This window comes from Carassius auratus, unplaced genomic scaffold, assembly GCF_003368295.1.
Source record: "Carassius auratus strain Wakin unplaced genomic scaffold, ASM336829v1 scaf_tig00040446, whole genome shotgun sequence".
Classification (NCBI taxonomy): domain Eukaryota; kingdom Metazoa; phylum Chordata; class Actinopteri; order Cypriniformes; family Cyprinidae; genus Carassius; species Carassius auratus.
This window is the reverse complement of record NW_020526595.1, coordinates 38536-57838: the sequence shown is the minus strand read 5'-3', so window position 1 is coordinate 57838 and position 19303 is coordinate 38536. Positions and strand designations below refer to the sequence as shown.

Below are 19303 nucleotides of genomic sequence, written 5' to 3'. Positions count from 1 at the left end.
CAGTTTAACTGAGAGTATAAACCCTGACTCACTCTTACCGGTCTTCCCATAGTAACACTGCTGTCCACTAAAGCAGCAGTTGATAGCTTCACATTCAGCACTACTGATACCAGGTTGTCCACATTGGATCTGCTCAGAATCAGCTAGCAAAATCTGTCCAAAGGCTCAGCCTTCGCTACTTGCTTCTGAACTGAATCTTCTGAGGAAGCTGCTGATTAGTCTGTTGAACTGACTGCTGAAGCCGCTGGTCAGTTTGCTGGAGCATCAGAGCTGGAGGATTCTGGGACAGTTTACTCCACTTACCCTTCTTGGAAGAGCATGACAGAGAGCACACAGTGCTAATACCTGAACCAGCCACCAACTTCCAGCCATTGTCCAACAGCTAACCACACTATTGAGATACTGCACATTGGTCTTTTTGTACTCTTGTATCTCAGCTAATTAGCAATAGTCCCTCCCACTTCATTAACAATCATGATTCTCCAGGCAAGTGTGAGATCATGCAACTGGGCGATTCTCATTGGTTCTTGACCCGTTTCCACTGGAAGCGTTTGTACAGCGTCAAAGCAGCAGCCCCAAAGATTCATATTTCTTTGAAAAGACAGTTATAAATTTGTTTTTAGAGGTGGTCAGTTATAAACTTGAATGTTTTGAAGTCTTGAAAGTTATAACATGGGGATTCACGTGAGGGAAACTGCTCCTATCATGTTGTTTCATTCATACTCAAATAATGTGCTGTTTATACTGTTATTATAATTATTATTTAAATAATAGGCCTACACACTTTACCATAGCGTCTTACCCAAATATGTGTTATTAAGTTCAGTGTGTTTCCATAATATTCATGTAAATATGTAAATAATTTGTGATTAAGCTCCATTTGTGGCTGATCAGGAGAAATGTGTATTTGTTGTATTTTAACTACTCGTTAGGCTAAGTAAGAATCTCAAAATGTATTTATGTAGGGCTGAAATAAAAATGAAAAAAGTCTATCCTATCCTAATCCTAATTCGTCCCACAGAGAGCCGAGACTACATTACCCATATACCCTTGAGTTTTACAAGTGAAAAGCGCATGCGCATCCGACTCTTTCAGAGACCTGCGCAGAATGGATTTTTCCGTCCCGCCCCCGCCCGCGCAAAAATATAAGTTTTTCTCCCGCTCCCGCCCGCAAACAATCAAGTTTCTTCCCGCTCCCGCCCGCAAAATCCCGCGGGTAAACGTACCTATACGTTTTTTTTATTATTATTAAAAATTGCATATTCTGCTGCTCTGTTATTTTTTCAATTGCTCCCTGTTGAATATAATATAAAAAAAGAAACAAATGTTTCGTTTTATTTGCGTTTAATTATATGGACGAAAACGAACAAGGAACAAATAAATACAGTAAAAAAGGTAAGAAATGTAAATAGGGTAAAATGATTTATTATTTTTATAAGGTCTCTGTTGACTGATATATATAAACCCCTTCAATATAGTTGTTTTACCTCAGGGGATGAGGGGAATGCTGCTAAAGCTGATCATAGTTGTATATGGATTGCAATTTTGAATAAATTTAGTAGCAGAGCTACTGCAAGCGATTTTTAGAGCTGTTATATATATATATATATATATATAATATATTTTTTTTTTTTTTTTTTTTTTTTTTTTATTTACATGCAGTGAAAGTCACTAATGACCAAACATCTTTTGTTTTGAACAGCTTCAAACATGACCTTCTTTTATGATTGTGCAAAGAAACTACTTACATTCAGGTTTAAGGAACATGAGGATTTAAATGATACTTGTAAAAATAACCTAAAACTACCAGCGAGTAGACTGTAAACTGTCTTTATGAATCGATTCACGCTCCGAACTCCCTAACTGACTCAAATGATTCGCGATCCCGGCTCCGAACTCCCCGGAACTGATTCAAAATGATTCACGCTCCGAACTCCCGAACTGACTCAAATGATTCACGCTCCGAACTGCCAAACAGACTCAAATGATTCGCGAACCCGCTCCGAACTGCCGAACTGACTCAAATGATTCATGCTCCGAACTCCCAAACTGACAACACCAGTGTTGTGCTAGTTACTAAGAAATATTATCTAGTTAAAAGTTACTTAATTCAAAAAGTAACTCAATTACTTTGTTGATTACACCAAAAGTATGCATTACGGTTTAAAGTAACTTTTTGTTACTTTTTTTAAGAACTTTCTTTAATGTTCCCATTAATGCGCTTTTATGCGTTATGGTCACTATAAACCGAAAGTAATTTTTAAACACTATTTTGATTAAGTCAGACCAGCAGAAACTGAATATTGTACAAACCAGGGGCGAAAATCTCATCTAAATGTTTGGGGGGGGGGGGCAATAAACATAACATTTCTCACGAGCAAGTTTTGAAGGGGACACCAATAAAACTTGCAAAATTTTACTTAATGATATGTGTACAGAGAGGAAAGCCTTACTATTGCATGCAACAGACCGTTCCATTATCCTTCTTCTCAATGTTTCTTTTTGGTTTCAATGAAAAAGCTGACTAAATTGACGAAAACATTCTTCAAAACAATTTTTTTTTGTTGCAGTGTTTATGAAGTTGTGCCAGACACTCTGGACCCCCATTGGCATGTGTAGGGGCCCACTGACTTTGAGAGTATACAGCGCCAGAATTTGGTGCTACGCCCCTGCTTTCATGTAATGGTATTACAACTGTGAAATTACAAACAAAAATATATACATTCTGAGACATGAACTGAAATCAATATTGAATTTTATTAACATCAAATCTTCCTCATATTCATCTCAAAATTTGGGGGAAACTGTGCCTCCCCTGCCTCACCCGACGAGCCAGCACTGAAACCGACTAAATCATAGTGAACTCGGGAAAATCTAAATGCGCAGTTGATTTTGATATTCTAGGTATTATCAAATTGCCTGAGTTTTGAGAACGCAGTGGACGTTGAGGAGTATAATGTAAAAGGAGCTCATTCAAATACTGAGGTGCTAAACCATTCAGGGCTTTATAAGTAATAAGCAATATTTTAAAATCTATACGATGTTTGATAGGGAGCCAGTGCAGTGTGGACAGGACCGGGCTAATATGGTCATACTTCCTGGTTCTAGTAAGAACTCTTGCTGCTGCATTTTGGACTAGCTGTAGTTTGTTTACCAAGCGTGCAGAACAACCACCCAATAAAGCATTACAATAATCTAACCTTGAGCTCATAAATGCATGGATTAACATTTCTGCATTTGACATTGAGAGCATAGGCCATAATTTAGATATATTTTTGAGATGGAAAAATGCTGTTTTACAAATGCTAGAAACGTGGCTTTCTAAGGAAAGATTGCGATTAAGTAGCACACCTAGGTTCCTAACTGATGATGAAGAATTGACAGAGCAACCATCAAGTCTTAGACAGTGTTCTAGGTTATTACAAGCAGAGTTTTTAGGTCCTATAATTAACACCTGTTTTTTCTGAATCTAGCAGTAAGAAATTACTCGTCATCCAGTTTTTTATATCGACTATGCATTCCATTAGTTTTTCAAATTGCAAAAAGATGCAAAAGAATGTTGTGGTCAATTGTGTCAAACGCAGCACTAAGATCCAATAAAACTAATAGAGAGATACACCCACGATCAGATGATAAGAGCAGATCATTTGTAACTCTAAGGAGAGCAGTCTCAGTACTATGATACGGTCTAAATCCTGACTGGAAATCCTCACATATACCATTTTTCTCTAAGAAGGAATATAATTGTGAGGATACCACCTTTTCTAGTATCTTGGACAGAAAAGGGAGATTTGAGATTGGTCTATGATTAACTAGTTCTTTGGGGTCAAGTTGTGGTTTTTTGATGAGAGGCTTAATAACAGCCAGTTTGAAGGTTTTGGGGACATATCCTAATGACAATGAGGAATTAATAATGGTCAGAAGAGGAACTATGACTTCTGGAAGCACCTCTTTTAGGAGCTTAGATGGTATAGGGTCTAACATACATGTTGCTGGTTTAGATGATTTAACAAGTTTATACAATTCTTCCTCTCCTATAGTAGAGAATGAGTGGAACTGTTCCTCAGGGGGTCTATAGTGCACTGTCTGATGTGATACTGTAGCTGACGGCTGAATTCAATAAGCCAAGCCTTATCATTTATTCATATTGCTTGTTTTTTTATTTGTTGAACCTAAATTAAATTAATCTTAACTTGGTTTGAACGTTTTTTGTATTTTCTAGTTCGAGGAACAGACACAGTCTCTATAGTGTGATATCTAGGTGAAAGAGTCTCTATGTGCTGAGAATTAACTGACCTCTGTGACGGGAGGCAGCCGTATCTAGAGCCCTAGCATTCTTACTGTCCTCAGTTAAAGATTGGATGCGTGTCTCTAATTCTGAAATCTTCTCTGTCAGCCTAACTATTTCCCTGCATTTATCACATGTGAATCCCTCATCAGCGACAGAGATAGATAAACCGTACACGTGGCAAGAGGTGCAAATAACCATAGCAGGAGAAGCCATTACTCACCGTGCTTGATGAAATATTCTTACTGCGGTTGTTTGATGAACTTGTGAAAAACTGGAGCGAGAGAGAGGAGAAAAGAAAACGCTAATGACAAGCTAACGAGTGCTAACGCTTTGCAGGTGTACTGCACTCACGGATATATAATAAAAGTGATCGATCAAAGTTAATCTGATAAGATTGATCAATAATATCAGAAATATGGGGTGTATGAAGTTATATTTTACCACTTAAAAAAAAATAAAGATTCTAGAGAAAAATAAAAACAGCTACTTGGAGCTATGATTAGCTGCAGAAGGCCAACAGGAAGTGGAAAAAACGCTGTCCAACAGCGAACAAAATCCTTTAATGGATTTGGATATTAAAGAGTCAGTGACAGTTTATTTTTGGGTGAACTAATGGTTTAACCTACAACCATCATGGCAAAAAGACCAAGGGAACTTCAATTTCCCAGTTCATGACCCCTTTAATATAGTTGGGGGGGGGGGGGGGGGGGGGGCAAGAGGCATAGACTCTGCAAAGCAACACCAGTTGATTGTTTTCATGTTACAACCTCAAAGACCTGGACGGGAAATCATCCATAGAACAGCAGCACAAGCCTTTCAGTTTTCTAGCCGTTCCACAGGCACAAGTATTTAGATTACCTCTCAAGTGAACAAAATGCGAGTTTTGGCGATTTCAAATTACTATTAAACACCCACTGCAATATATCAGTCATTAAACAGTGCCACAAAACACTGCAACACTTAATGTGCCTTAATACACTTAAGCCATAATACTAAGAGACCAAAGTCAGGAAACTATTAATGTGAAACTTCAGACAGTTTATATGGCGTTCATGTTTGTCTGTACAAATTACACAAGACGTTTACTGCACTTGCCTTTTAACGTTTTACTACATTATGCAAACTGCAGAAATAACTGGTGGTTAGTGGAGCAAAGCTTTGGGTCTCCCTCCAGGTGGTGATTCCGGTGTGTGAGGTCAAACTATTGAGAAAGTCATCTTGGTTTTTACACGGTTTATTAAAGAGACCAGATTCACATGATCAGAATAACTGCTCCACTGGAAACCACAGTCTGCTCACTAGAGATGGTCTTCACATGAGTGTCCCTTCCTGCAAGAGAAATGTTAGAAGTGAGAAGGGAAATAGTGACAGATTCTCAGTTCCTCTAGTCAAGGAGAGCAAGAACTCACTCGTCCTGCCGCAGCTTTGCTCACAGGAGCCAGAAGACGGATGGCACACCGCTGTACTACAGTGGATGAAGATCTGACAGGGAGGAAAGAGGGTCAAGTCAAATCTAGAAACAGGAGTAACACTAAAGGTTAAAGTAAAGCGGCATACAGTTTCCTGCAGAGGAGCCAGTGATGTGGGATCCACAAACGTGAACATCTTCACAATGAAGCGCTTGTAGTGGGTTGGGAACTGAAGACCAGAAGAGCCAGTCACTGGAACCAATGTGGTCAGGTAACGGTCATCCTGGTAAGGGCATCTGAAAGGGAAGGGGAGGTTAGAAAAGCCACAGACTAACTGGATAAACATGGTCATTACTCACCCATCAACCAGAAGGTCCCACTGGGGTAGACTGAGTGGATTGGGGGCGGAAGTTGCCCAGCAGTGTCCCAGCATCAGGACAATGTTGGGGTCAGTCCTCTCCACAATGTGCACCTCAACATACACAGGCTCCCGCAGGACTTTTGTGATGGGATAATCAGCATCACTGTAGTAGGACGTGTAGGCCTCATCCCCTGAGGAACACCAGGGATTAAACACTGCTGCAACCTGGAGTCTAAAGATACTAGGAACACATGGGACAAGAACACACCTTCTGCACACCCTTTGGTGACACACTGACCATTGGCCAGTCTAAGCTCCACCCTGAGGGGTCCAGGGGCAGCTACTGGTGGAGGTGGAGGAACAGTGTTGACCTCCACAACCAGAGCTTCCACAGAAGTGCCAGAGTACCTACACTGGAAGAGAAGCCTGGACAAACCATGAGCTTGTAGCATTTGTTACAGACCACCAAATAAGACCAGCATAGAGCACCTACTCAAAGTGACTGTCCCTTGTGATTGAACCAAGTGGTCCAATCCCCACTTCATACGAGGAGCTCATTCTGTTCTCATACACCACATAACCACTGTCCTCCTGCAAATAGCAACACTGTTGGCATCCAGTCCATCACAGGCCATGCAGAATAAAACCATAAGCATCTCCTCACCATCACTCTTGTGCCACATGCAGTCACAGGGAACTGGTATACAGCAAAGGAAGGTGTGGACCCCACAGGACTGCAAGCTGGGTCACTTCCTCCCAGTAAACTGACTGAATCCAGACTCAGTCGAGGCAGTGTAACATCTCTAGCCACCACTACCACAAACTGACCATCTCTTATACACTGGACAGTCACTGGAACAGAGAGAGGAACAAGAGCAGGTTCATGTTGAGGATCAGTTGAACTGAGAGTATAACCCTGACTCACTCTTACCGGTCTTCCCATAGTAACACTGCTGTCCACTAAAGCAGCAGTTGATAGCTTCACATTCAGCACTACTGATACCAGGTTGTCCACATTGGATCTGCTCAGAATCAGCTACAGAACATCTGTCCAAAGGCTCAGCCTTCGCTACTTGCTTCTGAAACTGAATCTTCTGAGGAAGCTGCTGATTAGTCTGTTGAACTGACTGCTGAAGCCGCTGGTCAGTTTGCTGGAGCATCAGAGCTGGAGGATTCTGGGACAGTTTACTCCACTTACCCTTCTTTGGAAGAGCATGACAGAGAGCACACAGTGCTAATACCTGAACCAGCCACCAACTTCCTGCCATTGTCCAACAGCTAATCACACTACTGAGATACTGCACTTGGGTCTTTTTGTACTCTTGTGTCTCAGCTAATTAGCAATAGTCCCTCCCACTTCATTAACAATCATGATTCTCCAGGCAAGTGTGAGCTCATGCAACTGGGCGATTCTCATTGGTTCTTGACCCGTTTCACACTGGAAGCGTTTGCACAGCGTCAAAGCAGCAGCCCCAAAGATTCATATTTCTTTGAAAAGACAGTTATAAATTAGTTTTTAGAGGTGGTCAGTTATAAACTTGAATGTTTTGAAGTCTTGAAAGTTATAACATGGGGATTCACGTGAGGGAAAACTGCTCCTATCATGTTGTTTCATTCATACTCACATATAGGAACGTGCTGTTTATACTGTTATTATAATTATTATTTAAATAATGGGCCTACATACTTTTACCATAGCGTCTTACCCAAATATGTGTTATTAAGTTCAGTGTGTTTCCATAATATACATGTAAATATGTAAATAATTAGAAACATACAGTTGTAGCCTACAAGTCAATAGTCACCTTTATTTCTATAGCTCTTTAAACAGTAAAGACTGTGTCAAAGCAACTGAACAACATTAATTAGGAACAGTGTGTCAATAATGCAAATGTTTGTTTACCAAGCATGCAGAACAACCAGCCAATAAAGCTTTTTCAGAATTTAGCACTAAGAAATTACTCGTCATCCAGTTTTTTATTTTGACTATGCATTCCTTTAGTTTTTCAAATTGCTACAATTGCTACATTGCAACAGTCTTCAAAATACCTTCTTTTAAACTACAGCTAGTCCAAAATGCAGCAGCAAGAGTTCTTACTAGAACCAGGAAGTATGACCATATTAGCCCGGTCCTGTCCACACTGCACTGGCTCCCTATCAAACATCGTATAGATTTTAAAATATTGCTTATTACTTATAAAGCCCTGAATGGTTTAGCACCTCAGTATTTGAATGAGCTCCTTTTACATTATACTCCTCTACGTCCGCTACGTTCTCAAAACTCAGGCAATTTGATAATACCTAGAATATCAAAATCAACTGCGGGCGGCAGATCCTTTTCCTATTTGGCGCCTAAACTCTGGAATAACCTACCTAACATTGTTCGGGAGGCAGACACACTCTTGCAGTTTAAATCTAGATTAAAGACCCATCTCTTTAACCTGGCATACACATAACATACTAATATGCTTTTAATATCCAAATCCGTTAAAGGATTTTTAGGCTGCATTAATTAGGTAAACTGGAACCGGAACACTTCACATAACACCGTACTTTCTACATCATTAGAAGAATGGCATCTACGCTAATATTTGTCTGTTTCTCTCTTGTTCCGAGGTCACCGTGGCCACCAGATCCAGTCTGTGTCCAGATCAGAGGGTCACTGCAGTCACCCGGATCCAGTACGTATCCAGACCAGATGGTGGATCAGCACCTAGAAAGGACCTCTACATCCCTGAAAGACAGCGGAGACCAGGACAACTAGAGCCCCAGATACAGATCCCCTGTAAAGACCTTGTCTCAGAGGAGCACCAGGACAAGACCACAGGAAACAGATGATTCTTCTGCACAATCTGACTTTGCTGCAGCCTGGAATTGAACTACTGGTTTCGTCTGGTCAGAGGAGAACTGACCCCAACTGAGCCTGGTTTCTCCCAAGGTTTTTTTCTCCATTCTGTCACCGATGGAGTTTCGGTTCCTTGCCGCTGTCGCCTCTGGCTTGCTTAGTTGGGGTCACTTCATCTACAGCGATATCGTTGACTTGATTGCAAATTAAAACAGACACTATTTTAACTGAACAGAGATGACATCAATGAATTCAATGATGAACTGCCTTTAACTATCATTTTGCATTATTGAGACACTGTTTTCCAAATGAATGTTGTTCAGTGCTTTGGCGCAATGTATTTTGTTTAAAGCACTATATAAATAAAGGTGATTGATTGATTGATTGATTGATGTTGTGCAAAGGAGAGTACATCATTCAGGTTTGAGACAACATGAGGGTTTAAATGATGCTGTAAAAAATAAACTAAAACTACCAGCGAGTGACTGTAAATGTCTTTATGAATCGATTCACGCTCCGAACTCCCGAACTGGCAACACCAGTGTTGTGCTAGTTACTAAGAAATAGTATCTAGTTACAGTTACTAGTTACTTAATTCAAAAAGTAACTCAATTACTTTGTTGATTACTTACACCAAAAAGTAATGCATTAGTGCATTTTTAGTTACTTTTTTAAAGAATTTTCTTTAATGTTCCCATTAATGCGCTTTTATGCGTTATGGTCACTAAGTAAAACAGAAAGTAATTTTTAAACTCTATTTTGATTAAGTCAGACCAGCACAAACTGAATATTGTACAAACTGAATACGGAATTAGCTTCCACTGTTATGCTGATGATACTCAGCTATATATCTCAACGAGACCAGATGAAACTTCTAAATTATTTAAGCTAACAGAGTGTGTTAAAAATGTAAAAGATTGGATGACAAATAATTTTCTCCAATTAAATTCGGATAAGACAGAGATATTAATTATTGGACCAAAAAATACACTACACAGAATCTTGTAGATTACAATCTGCAACTAGACGGATGTACTGTTACTTCCTCTACAGTCAGAAATCTGGGTGTTATATTAGACAGCAATTTGTCTTTTCAAAATCATATTTCCAATGTTACAAAAACTGCATTCTTCCATCTTAGAAACATTGCCAAGCTACGAAACATGTTATCTGTTTCTGATGCAGAAAAGCTAGTTCATGCATTCATGACCTCTAGACTGGACTATTGTAATGCACTTCTAGGTGGTTGTCCTGCTTCTTCAATAAACAAGCTACAGGTCGTCCAAAATGCAGCAGCTAGAGTCCTTACCAGGTCAAGAAAATATGATCATATTACCCCAATTTTACAGTCTCTGCACTGGCTACCTATTAAGTTCTGTATCAGTAACAAATTATCATTACTTACCTATAAGGCCCAAAATGGTTTAGCTCCTGCGTACCTAACTAGCCTTCTACCACGCTACAACCCATCACGCTCCCTAAGGTCACAAAACGCTGGACTTTTGGTCGTTCCTAGGATAGCAAAGTCCACTAAAGGAGGTAGAGCTTTCTCACATTTGGCTCCCAAACTCTGGAATAGCCTTCCTGATAATGTTCAGGGTTCAGACACACTCTCTCTGTTTAAATCTAGATTAAAAACACATCTCTTTCACCAAGCATTCGAATAATGTATCTCTTAAATTGTGAGTGCAGTTGCATCTGATCAAATGCTCATTATTATTCTCTAGCTTGGGTTAAACTAATTTTACTTTGTTGGATCAGCAGCTATGCTAATGATGTCTCCATGTGTTTCTCTGTTTCTGCTGGATCTTCATCCCGTGGTAACTAGGATTTACACAAGCTCCAGTCTGGATCCAGAACACCTGAGAAGAGATGATGCTGACCCTGAATCAACAACAGAACTAACAATTATTGCTACAAGTGTGACTGCATCATATAATAATTATTAATTATTAATCATATTAATAATGTTCATCGTCTGGCTGACCACGTCTTGTATTAATATTTCTACAAATCCTGTCATACGTGCACAAATTGACAGTCACCACTTATAAGCTATTACTAAATATTGTGGAAACATAATTTTCTGTAAAGTTGCTTTGTAACGATTTGCATTGTAAAAAGCGCTATACAAATAAACTTGAATGGAATTATATCACAAGGATTTCTGAAATAAATAACAAAACACCTGAATAATATATTCAGAATCAAAAACTAAAGTGGCTTCTGCATCATAAAAGCTGTTGTGTTGAGTCCTTAAAAATGTTCCTTTCACAGCTTAAGTATGAAAACTATCAACAATGGACAACATAACACAGAACTTTTTGAAATAAATAAATGAAAGCAATCTAAATTTATATTATAAAAAATAATATTCAGAATCAATTTCAAGAAACATACATACAAACATATACTGACATATATATATATTTTTATGAGGGCTGTCAGTCAATTAAAATTTTGAATGTAATTAATCACAGGGTGCTGCGATTAATCTAATTAGACGCAAACTAAATTAGGCTGTGAAAATACCCCCAAAAGATAATTTGAATCTATTATTGTGTTAACTGTTTAGGCTTTATTTACAGCCTAACATAAAGTATGGGACATAAAAAAAAGATAATTTGAGAAACATCTCAGTATTCTTTTTTTTCATGCAGTGAAAGTGACTAATGACCAAAACATCTTTGTTTTGTAACAGTCTTCAAAATACCTTCTTTTATGTTGTGCAAAGGAGAGTACATCATTCAGGTTTGAGACAACATGAGGGTTTAAATGATGCTGTAAAAAATAAACTAAAACTACCAGCGAGTGACTGTAAATGTCTTTATGAATCGATTCACGCTCCGAACTCCCGAACTGACTCAAATGATCCACGCTCCAAACTCCCGAACTGACTCAAATGATTCGCGATCCCGCTCCGAACTCCCGAACTGATTAAAATGATTCACGCTCCGAACTCGCGAACTGACTCAAATGATTCGCGATCCCGCTCCGAACTCCCGAACTGACTCAAATGATTCACTCTCCGAACTGCCAAACTGACTCAAATGATTCGCAATCCCGCTCCGAACTCCCGAACCAGAGATGGGACCAAGTCACACATGTGCAAGTCTCAAGTAAGTCTCAAGTCTTAACCTTCAAGTCTCAAGTAAGTCCCAAGTATTTTTTTCTTGGGCAAGTCAAGTCAAGTCAAGTCACAAGCTATGTCAAGTAAAGTCCAGGTCAAGTCACCTTAATATTGTTATTTTACCTGCAGAATCTGATCTTAATAAAGTTAAAAGACAAGATATAAGTAACTGTCAGTAAATTGAAATAATTTGGATTTGCATTGTAAACACTCATGTTCAGTAAAATACATCATGGAATTAAACAAAATTGTAACTTCCTAAAATTATTTATTTTTTCACTTCTGCCAACAGTGTTTGAAATGTTTTACATTTTCAACATTGAGTCCATAAAACTAAACATCCAACAGACTCCTCTCTGAACACCTCTCTCTCTCTCTCTCTCTCTCAAACACAGTTTACATACAACATTAAACTGTTACATTTCTCCTCTCTCTCTCTCTCTCTCTCTCACACAGACACACACACACACATTCTCTCTCTCTCTCTCTCTCTCTCTCTCTCAGAGTATAGAATATAAATATGACGTATTTTCAGTTGTTTCATACTTTTTTGTTATGTACAGTACAGACCAAAAGTTTGGACACACCTTCTCATTCAAAGAGTTTTCTTTATTTTCATGACTATGAAAATTGTAGATTCACACTGAAGGCATCAAAACTATGAATTAACACATGTGGAATTATATATGGAATTATATACATAACAAAAAATATGTAATATTCTTGGTTCTTCAAAGTAACCACCTTTTGCTTTGATTACTGCTTTGCACACTCTTGTCATTCTCTTGATGAGCTTCAAGAGGAAGTCACCTGAAATGGTCTTCCAACAGTCTTGAAGGAGTTCCCCGAGAGATGCTTAGCGCTTGTTGGATCTTTTGCCTTCTGTCTGCGGTCCAGCTCACCCCTAAACCATCTGGATTGGGTTCAGGTCCGGTGACTGTGGAGGCAGCACCCCATCACTCTCCTTATTGGTCAAATAACCCTTGATTCCTTCAGTGTGACTCTACAATAGTCAATAGTCATGAAAATAAAGAAAACTCTTTGAATGAGAAGGTGTGTCCAAACTTTTGGTCTGTACTGTACATAACAAAAAAGTATGAAACAACTGAAAATACGTCATATTTATATTCTGTACTGTATATATATATATGTAATATGCACTTGTCATGATTGGGTAATCGCGGCAGCTACATTTGTTTTTCTGATTAATTGTTTTGCTCTATGAGAAAGACAAGGTAACAAAATATTCGGGGCTTATGCCCCCTTAGCCCAACCCTAGCGCCGCCCCTGGAATGCGTTGTTTTTGACGGCCTGCTAGCGGATCATTAGGGGCTGTTCACATCACGTCTTTTTTTTGCGCGCAAGTTCGTTATTTCCAGTGTAGGCGTGCTCATAATGGAAGCAACGCGCTCAACATCTAAACTTTTCAGAATGCCGCAAGCGCACCGTAGGTCATGTGACAATAACTAACCAATCAGCTTCATCCTTTCTCGTATCAACGTTGAAAGCTCAGCTAAGATGAAGGAACAGCTGTTCATAGCTGTATATGGATTGCCATTTTGAAATGAATTTAGTAGCAGAGCTACTGCGAGCGATTTTTAGTGCTGCAAATCCATTTATCCTTTGCTGAAATGTCTGCGTCTTCATTGAGAGAGAGCGTGTCATGGATGCTTAGCAACGACAGACGCCCCAGGAGCACTTCTGCCCGAGCGCTTTGGAAAGAAGTAGAAAGCAGCGCGACTAGCGTTTTCCACGCGTTTTTAGGCGCGAACTATTGAAGACAAAAGCGATGACCCTCGGTACCTCTCAGGCTGACATGTTGATGTGATGTGATATCTGATTTAAGTGGGCGTGGTGTGTGTAAGGTAGAGAGGGCATGGCTGATGATAGTGTCCTGATCCAGTCACGACGCTATTCTCAGCCTGCGCTCCAGCTGAGTAATCAACTTTATTAAAAAAAAAATAATAATAATATATTTTATATTCAAAATGAAAACATGATGTGATTAACACTCAAGTCATTCAAGTCATCGTGTCTCAAGTCAAGTCAAGTCCCGAGTCTTTAACTTCCAAGTCCGAGTCAAGTCTCAAGTCCTAAAAATAGCGACTCGAGTCGACTCGAGTCCAAGTCATCAAGTCACAAGTCCCCATGTCTGTCCCGAACTGACTCAAATGATCCACGCGTCGAACTGCCGAACTGACTCAAATGATTCACGCTCCGAACTGCTGAACTGACTCAAATGATTCACGCTCCAAACTGCTGAACTGACTCAAATGATTCACGCTCCGAACTCCCGAACTGGCAACACCAGTGTTGTGCTAGTTACTAAGAAATAGTATCTAGTTACAGTTACTAGTTACTTAATTCAAAAAGTAACTCAATTACTTTGTTTATTACTTACACCAAAAAGTAATGCATTAATGCATTTTTAGTTACTTTTTTAAAGAACTTTCTTTAATGTTCCCATTAATGCGCTTTTATGCGTTATGGTCACTAAGTAAAACAGAAAGTAATGTTTAAACTCTATTTTGATCAAGTCAGACCAGCACAAACTGAATATTGTACAAACTGAATACGGAATTAGCTTCCACTGTTATGCTGATGATACTCAGCTATATATCTCAACGAGACCAGATGAAACTTCTAAATTATTTAAGCTAACAAAGTGTGTTAAAAATGTAAAAGATTGGATGACAAATAATTTTCTCCAATTAGAATCGGATAAGACAGAGATATCAGCTTTAATGCACTTGTAAAAATAAAAAAGGTAGTCAAAATATATGATTTACCATACACCCTGAAAAGAAGTGGAATTTTTTTTCAAATAACTCTATTTAATGTTATTAACTTAATTTGTAAACATTTTTTTTTCTTCACAAAATGATTTTTTGAGAGAGACCAAGGACACAAGGCAGAGAACCGAGATCTGTCTCACACACTTCTTATAAACCTCAAGCATCTTCTTTAAAGACTCGTCTTTATATCCAAAGATGGGCTCAAATACATACGTATTTTATTACAAATTACAAACACTAGAGCAGATATTTCTTCTGTCCTGTAATAACATTCAGTGAGGAATATCTGATATCTGTCAATATTTTAGTACATAGCCAGTTTGCACCGAGCACCAGAACAGCTGCTTGCATTCTAGTAAACATATTTCAAGAATGTTTAGATGTTTGAGTTTCTCATCTACTAAAAAGGTCGCTTTAGCTATCTATAGATCTGTAGGAGCCATCACTAACAAAAATAAAAGTGATGTAGTTCAATTTAACTGCAGAACAGTTAAACTTGGTAAACTTGTAAGGGACTCATGTAGTTACCTGTGCGAGAGAAATGTAGAGCAGAATCACACAGACGATTCTCTTCATGTCCATCCACTGCACACATGCACCGTCTCCAGAGCACACTGCATTTAACTCATCAACCACTGAACTGACATTCAGTTACATAGAGCTCAGACAATCCAAGAATCTCCAGTAATCTACATGTCTAAAGAAACTTTTCCTGTTTGTCAGTCGGATCAGTGTTACTGGTGTTTGTTCATGTGGATCAGCTCACTCTCCGCTCGTCCTGTCCAGTGGCCTGCTACATGAGAAATGTGGGATAATTAGGTCAATGTGTGCACTGTGTTTGCGTTTCACTACGACTGACAGGTGCTTTATGATCCACTTGCCTATTAAACCTCAGAAAACTAGAACATTGTTTTAATCTGGCACAAGTTTGGTCTGAACACAAGTCTCACAAAAGATAAACAGCACGCACCATTATTCCCAACTCAGATTAAGTTACACTGAACACAAGATAACTCTTATTAACCATACTGGGGTGCGCTTCCCAAAAGCATAGTTAACCAACATTTGATGATGCACTGACAGATGGAGGTGGAAACAGAGAGCTGTGTGAGTTTAATCAGGAGGGGTTCTGGGATGACTAATCTGTCATATTGGCTTCAATGTAAGCATTTTTGACTCACAAGAAAGGTAACTTCCTTGAATATACAGGTAGTTTTAAAGCATTAGTTCACCCAAAAATGAAAACGGTCATTGACTCACCCTCATGTCTTTCCAAACACATAAGACCTCCGTTCATCTTCAGAACACAGTTTAATATATTTTAGATTTAGTCCGAGAGCTCTCAGTCCCTCCATTGAAGCTGTGTGTACGGTCTACGGTCCAGGTCCAGAAAATTAATAAAAACAAAGTAGTCCATGTGACATACGTTAGAATTTGTAGATGTTTCAAAAACACAATTTTGGTCCAAAAATAATGACTTTATTCAGCATCATCTTCTCTTCCTCTCTAACTGACGTCACATGGACTACTTTGTTTCTCTTACCTTTCTGGACGTGGACAGTAGACCGTACACCTTAAAACCACCACGGCAAAAAGACCAAGGGAACGTCAATTTCCCAATTCATGACCCCTTTAATATAGTTGGGGGTGGGGGGGGGCACCAGTTGATCGTTTTCATGTTACAACAAAGACCTGGACGGGAAATCATCCATAGAACTGCAGCACAAGCATTTCAGTTTTTCTAGCCGTTCCACAGGCACAAGTATTTAGATTACCTCTCAAGTGAACAAAATACGAGTTTTGGCCATTTCAAATTATTAAGCACCCACTGCAATATTTCAGTCATTAAACAGTGCCACAAACACTGCAACACTTAATGTGCATTAATACACTTAAGCCACAATACTAAAAAAACCAAAGTCAATCGTATTTTAAATCATGTGTAGTGTACATAGGCAAGCAGACGTCAGAAAGTGAACAAATCCAATTAATGTTCAGCGGTTTCCTTCAGGAACCTATTTATGTGAAACTTCAGACAGTTTATATGGTGTTCATGTTTGTCTGTACAAATTACACAAGACGTTTACTGCACTTGCCTTTTAACGTTTTACTACATTTTGCAAACTGCAGAAATAACTGGCGGTTAGTGGAGCAAAGCTTTGGGTCTCCCTCCAGGTGGTGATTCCGGTGTGTGAGGTCAAACTATTGAGACAGTGATCTTGGTTTTTACACGGTTTATTAAAGAGACCAGATTTACATGATCAGAATAACTGCTCCACTAGAAACCACAGTCTGCTCACTAGAGATGGTCTTCACATGAGTGTCCCTTCCTGCAAGAGAAATGTTAGAAGTGAGAAGGGAAATAGTGACAGATTCTCAGTTCCTCTAGTCAAGAGAGAGCAAGAACTCACTCGTCCTGCCGCAGCTTTGCTCACAGGAGCCAGAAGACGGATGGCACACCGCTGTACTACAGTGGATGAAGATCTGACAGGGAGGAAAGAGGGTCAAGTCAAATCTAGAAACAGGAGTAACACTAAAGGTTAAAGTAAAGAGGCATACAGTTTCCTGCAGAGGAGCCAGTGATGTGGGATCCACAAACGTGAACATCTTCACAATGAAGCGCTTGTAGTGGGTTGGGAACTGAAGACCAGAAGAGCCAGTCACTGGAACCAATGTGGTCAGGTAACGGTCATCCTGGTAAGGGCATCTGAAAGGGAAAAGGAGGTTAGAAAAGCCACAGACTAACTGGATAAACATGGTCATTACTCACCCATCAACCAGAAGGTCCCACTGGGGTAGACTGAGTGGATTGGGGGCAGAAGTTGCCCAGCAGTGTCCCAGCATCAGGACAATGTTGGGGTCAGTCCTCTCCACAATGTGCACCTCAACATACACAGGCTCCCGCAGGACTTTTGTGATGGGATAATCAGCATCACTGTAGTAGGACGTGTAGGCCTCATCCCCTGAGGAACACCAGGGATTAAACACTGCTGCAACCTGGAGTCTAAAGATACTAGGAACACATGGGACAAGAACACACCTTCTGCACACCCTTTGGTGACACACTGACCATTGGCCAGTCTAAGCTCCACCCTGAGGGGTCCAGGGGCAGCTACTGGTGGAGGTGGAGGAACAGTGTTGACCTCCACAACCAGAGCTTCCACAGAAGTGCCAGAGTACCTACACTGGAAGAGAAGCCTGGACAAACCATGAGCTTGTAGCATTTGTTACAGACCACCAAATAAGACCAGCATAGAGCACCTACTCAAAGTGACTGTCCCTTGTGATTGAACCAAGTGGTCCAATCCCCACTTCATACGAGGAGCTCATTCTGTTCTCATACACCACATAACCACTGTCCTCCTGCAAATAGCAACACTGTTGGCATCCAGTCCATCATAGGCCATGCAGAATAAAACCAGAAGCATCTCCTCACCATCACTCTTGTGCCACATGCAGTCACAGGGAACTGGTATACAGCAAAGGAAGGTGTGGACCCCACAGGACTGCAAGCTGGGTCACTTCCTCCCAGTAAACTGACTGAATCCAGACTCAGTCGAGGCAGTGTAACATCTCTAGCCACCACTACCACAAACTGACCATCTCTTATACACTGGACAGTCACTGGAACAGAGAGGAACAAGAGCAGGTTCATGTTGAGGATCAGTTTAACTGAGAGTATAACCCTGACTCACTCTTACCGGTCTTCCCATAGTAACACTGCTGTCCACTAAAGCAGCAGTTGATAGCTTCACATTCAGCACTACTGATACCAGGTTGTCCACATTGGATCTGCTCAGAATCAGCTACAGAACATCTGTCCAAAGGCTCAGCCTTCGCTACTTGCTTCTGAAACTGAATCTTTTGAGGAAGCTGCTGATTAGTCTGTTGAACTGACTGCTGAAGCCGCTGGTCAGTTTGCTGGAGCATCAGAGCTGGAGGATTCTGGGACAGTTTACTCCACTTACCCTTCTTTGGAAGAGCATGACAGAGAGCACACAGTGCTAATACCTGAACCAGCCACCAACTTCCAGCCATTGTCCAACAGCTAACCACACTATTGAGATACTGCACATTGGTCTTTTTGTACTCTTGTAGCTCAGCTAATTAGCAATAGTCCCTCCCACTTCATTAACAATCATGATTCTCCAGGCAAGTGTGAGCTCATGCAACTGGGCGATTCTCATTGGTTCTTGACCCGTTTCACACTGGAAGCGTTTGTACAGCGTCAAAGCAGCAGCCCCAAAGATTCATATTTCTTTGAAAAGACAGTTATAAATTTGTTTTTAGAGGTGGTCAGTTATAAACTTGAATGTTTTGAAGTCTTGAAAGTTATAACATGGGGATTCACGTGAGGGAAAACTGCTCCTATTATGTTGTTTCATTCATACTCAAATATGTGCTGTTTATACTGTTATTATTATTATTTTTTAAATAATAGGCCTACACACTTTTACCATAGCGTCTTACCC

At 39.9% G+C, this 19303-nt stretch overlaps 2 protein-coding genes across 2 annotated transcripts; both read right to left on the bottom strand.

Annotated features, from left to right (window-relative positions):
- Positions 1-5493: 5493 nt before the first annotated feature.
- On the bottom strand, positions 5494-7347 carry LOC113084684 (zona pellucida sperm-binding protein 4-like). Its single transcript, XM_026254939.1, has 8 exons — positions 6993-7347; positions 6726-6913; positions 6555-6652; positions 6330-6487; positions 6060-6252; positions 5849-5996; positions 5701-5773; positions 5494-5620 (listed from the first exon to the last, which is right to left on the bottom strand). The coding sequence occupies exons 1-8, from the start codon at positions 7327-7329 to the stop codon at positions 5544-5546; spliced, it is 1272 nt and encodes a 423-aa protein (XP_026110724.1). The 5' UTR covers positions 7330-7347; the 3' UTR covers positions 5494-5543.
- Positions 7348-17050: 9703 nt separating this feature from the next.
- Positions 17051-18909, bottom strand: LOC113084686 (zona pellucida sperm-binding protein 4-like). Its single transcript, XM_026254941.1, has 8 exons — positions 18533-18909; positions 18268-18455; positions 18097-18194; positions 17872-18029; positions 17602-17794; positions 17391-17538; positions 17243-17315; positions 17051-17161 (listed from the first exon to the last, which is right to left on the bottom strand). Exons 1-8 carry the CDS (start codon positions 18867-18869, stop codon positions 17085-17087), a joined length of 1272 nt encoding a protein of 423 aa, XP_026110726.1. The 5' UTR covers positions 18870-18909; the 3' UTR covers positions 17051-17084.
- Between the last annotated feature and the right edge of the window lie 394 nt (positions 18910-19303).

Excerpts from the sequence above, each read along its gene's own strand:
- LOC113084684 (XM_026254939.1), bottom strand. The coding sequence starts at position 7,329 with ATGGCAGGAAGTTGGTGGCTGGTTCAGGTATTAGCACTGTGTGCTCTC. Across the intron at positions 6,653-6,725 it reads CATGTGGCACAAGAGTGATG|GAGGACAGTGGTTATGTGGT; the intron begins GTGAGGAGATGC and ends TGCTATTTGCAG. Across the intron at positions 5,774-5,848 it reads TGGCTCCTCTGCAGGAAACT|ATCTTCATCCACTGTAGTAC; the intron begins GTATGCCGCTTT and ends CCTCCCTGTCAG.
- LOC113084686 (XM_026254941.1), bottom strand. The coding sequence starts at position 18,869 with ATGGCTGGAAGTTGGTGGCTGGTTCAGGTATTAGCACTGTGTGCTCTC. Across the intron at positions 18,195-18,267 it reads CATGTGGCACAAGAGTGATG|GAGGACAGTGGTTATGTGGT; the intron begins GTGAGGAGATGC and ends TGCTATTTGCAG. Across the intron at positions 18,030-18,096 it reads ACAAGGGACAGTCACTTTGA|GCTTCTCTTCCAGTGTAGGT; the intron begins GTAGGTGCTCTA and ends TGGTTTGTCCAG.